At 48.0% G+C, this 8131-nt stretch overlaps 1 protein-coding gene across 1 annotated transcript; it reads left to right on the top strand.

The window, feature by feature from the left end:
- The first annotated feature begins 1942 nt into the window (after nucleotides 1-1942).
- Nucleotides 1943-3535, top strand: LOC113887529 (melanoma-associated antigen 10-like). Its single transcript, XM_027534707.1, has one exon. The coding sequence runs from the start codon at nucleotides 1990-1992 to the stop codon at nucleotides 3121-3123; it is 1134 nt and encodes a 377-aa protein (XP_027390508.1). The 5' UTR covers nucleotides 1943-1989; the 3' UTR covers nucleotides 3124-3535.
- Nucleotides 3536-8131: the final 4596 nt, after the last annotated feature.

The raw sequence follows: 8131 nt of genomic DNA on the forward strand, positions 1-8131 counted from the left end.
GGCGGAGAAGAGAATCCCATGTCCTGCTGAGAGTCAAGGTGAGGACCCTAAGCAAGGACTGAGGGGACTCTGGGCCCCAAACAGAGGAGACCCCCCAAATTCCTGGCCCTGGGAGGCCTATGTGGGGGGGATAGGCACCTTGGCAGCAAGTCCTGACTTTCACATCTGAGTCTCAGAGAGACCGGGGCCTCAGATGGGCAGAGGGGAGGATCTTAGGTTCTGCTGAGAGTCAAGCTGAAGCCCCCGAGGGAGGACTGAGGGGACCCTGGACCCCAGACAGAGGAGACCTGAGAGAAGCCCATTCCTGTTGTCGGCCCTGGGCAGCCCAGGAGTAGAATGAGCCCACAGACACGGTCTAACTTCCTGACATCCGGGTCTCAGACTGAGGACCTGGAGGGGGCGGGCTTCCTGACAGCCAGTCTCAGACTGGGGACCTGGCACAGGGGGCGGAGTTCCTGACATCCGGGGCTTGGAGAGACTGGGGAACTGGTATAAAAGACGGGGCTTCAGTTGGGTTGAGGAGAGAATCCCGGGTGCTGCCTGGAGACAAGGTAAGGTCCTGAGGGAGGACTGAGGGGACCCCGAGGGAGGACTGATGGAAGCCCACAGATCCCCGACCCTGTTGTCGGCGCTGGGAGCCCCTGAGGTGAGAAGAGCGCATTAGGCCTTTCTGACTTCCTGACATGTGGGTCTCAGAGAGACTGGGGACTTGGTGTGAGGAACCGGGCCTCAGGTAGGGAGAGGACAGAACCCAGGTCCTACCAGAGGTCAAGGTGAGGACCCCAGATTCCCGCCCCTGATGTCAGCCCTGGGAGGACCCTAGGGGGGGTAGACCACTGAGGGAGGACTAAGGGGAGCTGGACCCCTGAATAGAGGGGACCTTGTAGTCCTCAGGCAGGACGGCCACATGCAGCATTTCCTGACATGGGGTCTCAGAGACGGGAGACCTTGTGAAAGCTGCTGGGTCTCAAAATGGCAGACGGGACAATCCCCAGTCCTGCCTGGAGTCTAGGTTCCATGTGAGGAATGACTGAGGTGGTTATACCACAATAGGGAGGCAGGGATCCTGGCCCTTGTGGGGGCTCATGGAGGCCCTGGAACGGGGTGAGCCAGGGTGAGCATTTTCTTGACCTCTGGCTTAGGGTCTCAGAAGGTGAGGTGTTTGGGCAGAGGGCGGAGGCTTCAGATCCACAGAGGGTGGACTCCCCGGACCCCAAGAGAGGACTGAGCAGACTCCCTCCCCTGTGGTCAGTGCTGGGAGGGCAGGCGGGAGGTGAGGAGGAGTTGAACCGAGCATCTCCCCAGCCTAGGACCTATGGGAATCCCTGGGCAGGTGCGGCCACATATGGGGGCTCTCAGTGCTTTCTGTTCAGACTCAGGTCTTGTTCTGAGTTTCCCTGCAGGCCCCCAAAGGGGAAGGTCCAGGCCATGCCAGAGGAAAAGTGGGCACTACAAGGGAACCCCGATGGGACCTCCCAGTGCACAACTGGGGAGACCTCACAGAGTCCACCCTTTGGACTACCCCCGAGATGTCCCCTCCATTTCTGTCACAGGAGCTCCAGGAACCAGGAGGTGGAGGTCTGAGGCTGGTGTCCTGAGGTCAGAGAGCAGAGGAGGTCCAGGCAGAACCAGGAGTCAAGGTGAGGAGGGTGCCCTGAGTGTGCACCAGAGGCCCCCTATCCCAGAACAGAGGGGAACCCACAAGGCTCAAATCCCCCCACCGTGTGAACCCCAGAACCTCAGGATGGGCTGACTGCATCCTGGGGAGCCCCTGCCCTTCCGGTAGCCAGCAGACAGGCCGCCCAGGAGGAGTGCCCCTGTTCCGTCCAAGAGCACCCCTCGAGAGGAGACCTGTAAGTGGCCTGTGTCATACCACCCAGAATTTGTTTCTCAGCTGAAGCTGCTCTCATCCTCTCTCTCCCCCAGGCCCGTGGTCCCCCATCTGTCACCTCTGCCCACACTCCTGTCTGTTGCCGGAAACCAGTCATCATGTCTCATGCTCCAAAGCGACGGCGCTGCGTGCTTGAGGAAGGCAGTGAGGCCCAAAGCGTTCTGGCAGTTGTGGAAGAGGATACGTCCTCATCCTCCACCTGCTCCTCCTCATTTCCCTTGTCCTCCTCTTCCTCTTCCTATTCTCTGATCTCGAGCTCCCCAGGGGAGGAGCTTAATGTTATTCCTGGGCCCCCAGGTCCTTCCCAGGATCCTTCCCAGGGTCCTTCCCAGGATCCTTCCCAGGGTCCTTCCCAGGATCCTTCCCAGGGTCCTTCACAGAGCCCTCCAAGTTCCTCTCTCTCTCCCACTGCTGTTGCCTCTCCAATGAGCGAATCCGGGGATAGCCCCAGCAGCCAAAAAGAGGAGAGTCCGAGCACCTCTCAGGCTCTGCCAAATGCTGAGTCCCTGCCCAGAAATGTGATTGATGACAGGGTGGCTGATATGGTAGAGTTTCTGCTCCTCAAGTATCGCACTAAGGAGCTGACCACAAAGGCGGAAATGCTGAATGTCGTTATCAAAGATTACCAGGATCACTTCCCTGAGATCTTCAGAGAAGCCTCGGAGTGCCTGCAGCTGGCGTTTGGCGTGGATGTGAAGGAAGTGGACCCCAGCGACGACTCCTATGCCCTGGTCACTACCCTGGGCCTCACCTGTGATGGGCTGATGAGTGATGGGGAGACCATGCCCAAGAATGGTATTCTGATAGTTATCCTGAGCATGATCTTTATGGAGGGTGGTTGTGTCTCTGAGGAGAAGGTGTGGGAAGTGCTGAATGTGATGGGGGTATATGATGGGACAGAGCACTTTATCTATGGGGAGCCCAGGGAGCTTATTACCAGAGTGTTGGTGCAGGAGCAGTACTTCGAGTACCGACAGGTGCCCAACAGTGATCCGGCCCGCTATGAGTTTCTGTGGGGTCCCCGGGCCCACTCGGAGATCTACAAGATGACTCTCCTGGAGTTTTTGGCTAAGATCAGTGGAAGTGACCCTAGAGCCTTCCCTCTGTGGTATGAGGAGGCTTTGAGACAGCAGGAAGAAAGAGCCCAATCTGGGCTTGCCACCATGGATGATACCAGTGCTGTGGCCAGTGAAAGTTCTAGTGCCCCATCTAGCAGCTTCTGCCCTGAGTGAAGTCCAAGGCAGATTCTTCACTGTGTTTTAAGAGGGCAGTCAATGATCTAACTAGTAGAGGGACAGACTAGGGGCAAGGGAATCGTAGTAAATAGCATCTTTGTGTTTCTCTTCCACTGGGGTGACTTAGAACTTGATCTTCTTTTATTTTTTGGCATTTTAAAATGTAGTTACTCAACTAGAAAGTCTGTTATTCTCAAAATCTAGGTTTATGCATGACATTGGCACATTTAGCATTTGTTTTTTTTTTCAGTTTAGAAGAAAGAATTTTGCTATTTTAAGACAAATCTGGAAACCTTTCATTTTATTTGTACTCTGTAATAAGATAAGATGGCATTAGAATAAGAATGTCCTTGAAAATGTGAAAGAACTTAGTAAAATAGAGAAAAAAATTAAGTGGTTTACTTTTTAGTTCTCACTTTTAGTCTATTCTGTAACATTAAGATTTGTACTTGGATTTTCTTAGCTTATTCAAGGATGTAGAAGAAATAAAATAGTAATAAATGAAATCTCTGCTCACTGGTTCATTTATTCCAAAAACCTTCATGGATCCTCCGCTCTGTGGAAGGCCCGGTGTTATCAGTGGGAACAGTGGGAGAATCAGGGCACCCCCACACCTAGAGTGATGGTCTAGGAGCCGCAGTCACACAAGGAAGGTGAAGAGACATCCCCTAGTCCCACTGAACAAGGAAACATAGGGCAGGGCGGTGGGGTTCCAGGAGGAGCCCTCGCATGTCGGTGCCTGAGCCAGGGCGGTTTGGGGCTTTGGGAAGCTGGGGTTTCTTCTATGGGAGGTGATGGAAATGAACCTGGGTGGTGGCAGCCCTCAGACCTATAGATGGTGTGTCTTGCTGCTGCTGCTGCTAAGTCGCTTCAGTCGTGTCCGACTGTGCGACCCCATAGACGGCAGTTTACCAGGCTCCCCCGTCCCTGGGATTCTCCGGGCAAGAACACTGGAGTGGGTTGCCATTTCCTTCCCCAATGCATGAAGGTGAAAGGTGAAAGTGAAGTCACTCAGTCGTGTCTTACTCTTAGCAACCCCATGGACTGTAGCCTACCAGGTGCCTCTGTCCATGGGATTTTCCAGGCAAGAGTACTGGAGTGGGGTGCCATTGCCTTCTCCGTGTGTCTTAGGAATGAGAGAAAAACCTGGATAACAAAACTGCTCTTGGCATTTCCTTTTGGATCATGGATAAACCATAGAGAAATCACTTCCTGGGGCAAGTAAAGAAGTTGTCCTGTACTCTTGTCCCAGTTCAGCTGAACACAAGACCTAGGTATTTTATAAGTATCGTCTGCAAGAGTTTCCTGAGAAATAAGGATGAATATCTTTTGAATGATGCTGGGAAGTTGCTGTCCAGGCACCCATTTCACTGACCTAGGAAAGCCAGAGGTAACATTATTAGAAGACATTTTAATTAGATTACCTTTAACGTAATTTAGCGAATTCTGAGCAATATATACCTTTGGGTGGGGAGGAATTAATGAAAATAGTGATTCGGATGAAAATGCAGCTGGGACGAAGGGACTAAATTGGTCTTTGGCTCAAATTCTAGCAGCTTTGAGTTGCATCCAGCTGGGGAAGACCCCCCTCCACCTAAATTTAATAATATACCCTCTAAGAAGAAAATTTACTGATTTTTGTTTACAAAGTCCCTGTAGCTCAAATAGTAAAGAAACTGCCTGCAACGCAGGAGACCCCGGTTCAATCCCTGGGTCAGGAAGATCCTCTGGAGAAGGGAATGGCAGTCCACTCCAGTATTCTTGCCTGGAGAATCCCATGGACAGAGGAGCCTGGCAGGCTACAGTCTGTTGGATTACAAAGAGTTGGACACAACTGAGCGACTAACACTACTATCCCCTATTTACAAAGCCAGCAGTATAGTTGAGTGATTTTGGTATTACGTGTCCTATTGAGATTTCTCTAAGATATACTGGATAACAACAACAACTTCTAGAATACAGGGTAGAAGAGCCTGGGGTCAAATTAATGATAGAAACACAGAAGTACCCGTTATCTGCCAGTGATTATGTTCCAAGACCTCCTGTAGGTATCTGATACCATGGAGAGTGCTGACACTACAATGTTACATTTTTTCCTATACTAATGGGTAGGTAGCATATATAGTGTGGATATGCTGAACAAAAGGATGACTCATGTTCAGGGCAGGACAGAGTGGGATGGTGTGATTTAAAACTTAATGAATTGTATATTTCTGGAATTGTCTATTTAATATTTTAAGACCCTGGTTGATCTTAGGTAGCTGAAAATGCAGAAAGAAAAACTGTGGATAACAGACAGTTCCTGTAACTGTTAATCATTAAAGACTGAGCCAGGCACTGTGCAAGGTGCTTTACATTGCGTACATTACCTACATCTCAGCCGCCCTAACAAGACAGGTCTCATCAAGCCCACTTGCTTCACAGATGAAAAACCTGAGGCCATAGGGCTTGGTAATCTACCATGGTTACATGGTTAATAAGTGACAGGGCAGGGACTAGATCTCTAGTCTAAATTCATTGGGAACCTATGCCTTTCCTACTCAACCCCAGCCTGATACCAACCTTCTGACTCTAAATCATTTCTTTTCTCAATACTCCATAAAGTCTCTAAGGTGACCAAAAGGAGGACCCCATGCCCAAGACACTGAAAGCAGGCTTAAAGAAGGAAGGCAACAAAGTGAAGCAGACAGGGTTTGGGTATTGTTTGTGGGCATTATTAACATAGAGTCCTCCTGCCTGTCAGGGTCCCCTGAGAGCTGAGCTTCCAGGAGTCTGGCTAGTCCCAGCACCTTCCCACATGACAACACCCATCCCCTGGTCTTCCCCTATGTACCCTCTAGTCCAACTCTGGAACCTGACCAGCTTACCAGCTCATAACTGCTGCCTCTTCTGAAATCTGTGCCCACTCCAAATGGAACAGCCTAAATCTCTTGCCCTCCCTCTGACACAAAGCATTTCAACTCCCTGCAGAAGTCCCCAGACTGTCTCAACCCACTGCCCACTTATAGTGCTCTTGTGTTTACACTGGATAGTGATGTTAGACATTGGTCATTACCTCTCCCCCCCTCCACAGGTATCTTCAGCAAACTCTCTGCTTTCTAAATGAGTTTATGTGTAGAGTCTAACTTGGCACATAATCTACCAGTTCTTTGGATAAAACCCTGAAGTTAAGAGTTTTTGAAACCAGCTCGATGCTCTGTGGTGACCTAGATGGGTGTGATTGTAGGGAGGGCAGTGAGAGAGAGATCCAAAAGGGAAAGGATATATGTATACATACAGCTGATTTACTTTGTTGTACAGCAGAAACTAACACAACATTGTAAAGCAACTATAGCCCAGTTAAAAAAAAATCCTATAATAAAACCATAAAGGAAAAGAATATGAAATATATAGATAGATAGATATTTGAATCAGTTCACTGTATACCAAAACCTAACACAACATGGTAAATCAACTATACTTCAATAAAAAAGGAAATTCTCCAATAAGTGAAGGTTGTTGTCATAGCAAATTATAATAATTGCTTTTTGTTCAGCATCTACTATGTAACAGTGTATGAGAGAGACCATATGGTCTTATCCATATTTTGTCTTCCTTTCCTTCACAATATATTACTGTATTGTAGTAAATGAAGTACTACATTGTAGTTGTATTACTGCAAGTACAATCCACTTGTAGTTAGGAATGATCATATCACTACCCATTGTCCCTGAAATATGAGTAGAAGCATCATCACATCCAGACATTTGAGAGCCAGCATGGCATTTCCATGCTTTCTATTTCATTTGACAGCAAACCTGGCATCTCCCTGTTGAGATGGCGGAACTATAGTCTCGAAGTATTGTGGATCCTTGGGTCACCTGAGAGCAGAGGACTCCTGCCCAATGCATCAGAATTTATATGAACAAAAATAAACTTTTCTTATGTTAAGCCATTTAAATTACAGTTTTTGTTTGTTACATCAACTTGCACTTACTTCAACTGACAAATACATAGGTAAGTGTATTTAAATACTTTATTACAATAAAGTATTGTATTACAATAATTACAAAGTTATTATTAGTGCATATAGTGTGCTTACTCTTATTGCAAAAAACTTGTAAAAATAGATAATTGCCCCATTATTAACTTCCTCCAAATTTCAGCCCCTTATCCAGAGGTAACCATATCTAACATATTAATGTGATTTTTTGGTTAAAGTTGAAAGGGTATAAATATTTTACATTTTCATAAATATTGCTGGAATTTTATTCTAAAATGCTGTACCATTCATAGTCTCAAAAACTATTGTATGTGAATATCCTTCACTCTCAAAAATATTTTATCATTTTTTTAAACTTTGGTCAAAATTATGGATAAAATATTGTCTCAATGTTGTTTTAATTTGGGTCTCCCCAGTTTTCTAATTTGGAGTAGGAAATGGCAACCCACTCCAGTATTCTTGCCTGGAAAATCCCATGGACAGAGGAGCCTGGCGGGCTACAGTCCATGAGGTCGCAAAGAGTCAGACATGACTGAGCACGCACACATTTTCTAATTAGGTTAAACAAAGCATTTATTTAATTCCTCATCCGTGTAAAACTGGATTGATGCAGTGATGTCCAAAGTGACAGGATTCCTACGAGCATGATTTTAATGAAATGCCAACATGGAGAGCCTCCTGGTCCTCTTCTCAGTGAGGAGCAAGGATTCAGTCAGGAGCTAGGGAAGGAGACCAGAGGGGGCGCCCCCAGCCTGCTAGGGGCATTGAGAGCATCCTGGGGACAGTTGTTGCCAGAGTACACGAGAGAGACAAGAGCAAAGCCAAATCCAGAGAGCCCCAGGCAGGCTGACAGTCAGGACTCTGAATCCAGAGTTCAGTGTAGGGGGCACAGGACCCCAAAGGAGAGAAACTGGGGAGAGGAAAGGGTACAGATCAAGGAATGTGAATAGGCTGGGAAAATCTCTAGACTCTCCTCCCCAGCTGGAGGTTGTAGGGTGGTCTGAATAGTCAGGTCTATTGGAT

The sequence above is a fragment of the Bos indicus x Bos taurus genome, chromosome X (assembly GCF_003369695.1).
Source record: "Bos indicus x Bos taurus breed Angus x Brahman F1 hybrid chromosome X, Bos_hybrid_MaternalHap_v2.0, whole genome shotgun sequence".
Taxonomy (NCBI): Eukaryota; Metazoa; Chordata; class Mammalia; order Artiodactyla; family Bovidae; genus Bos; species Bos indicus x Bos taurus.

Bases quoted from the DNA above. Each gene is read 5' to 3' on its own strand.
- LOC113887529 (XM_027534707.1), top strand. From the start codon at position 1,990: ATGTCTCATGCTCCAAAGCGACGGCGCTGCGTGCTTGAGGAAGGCAGT.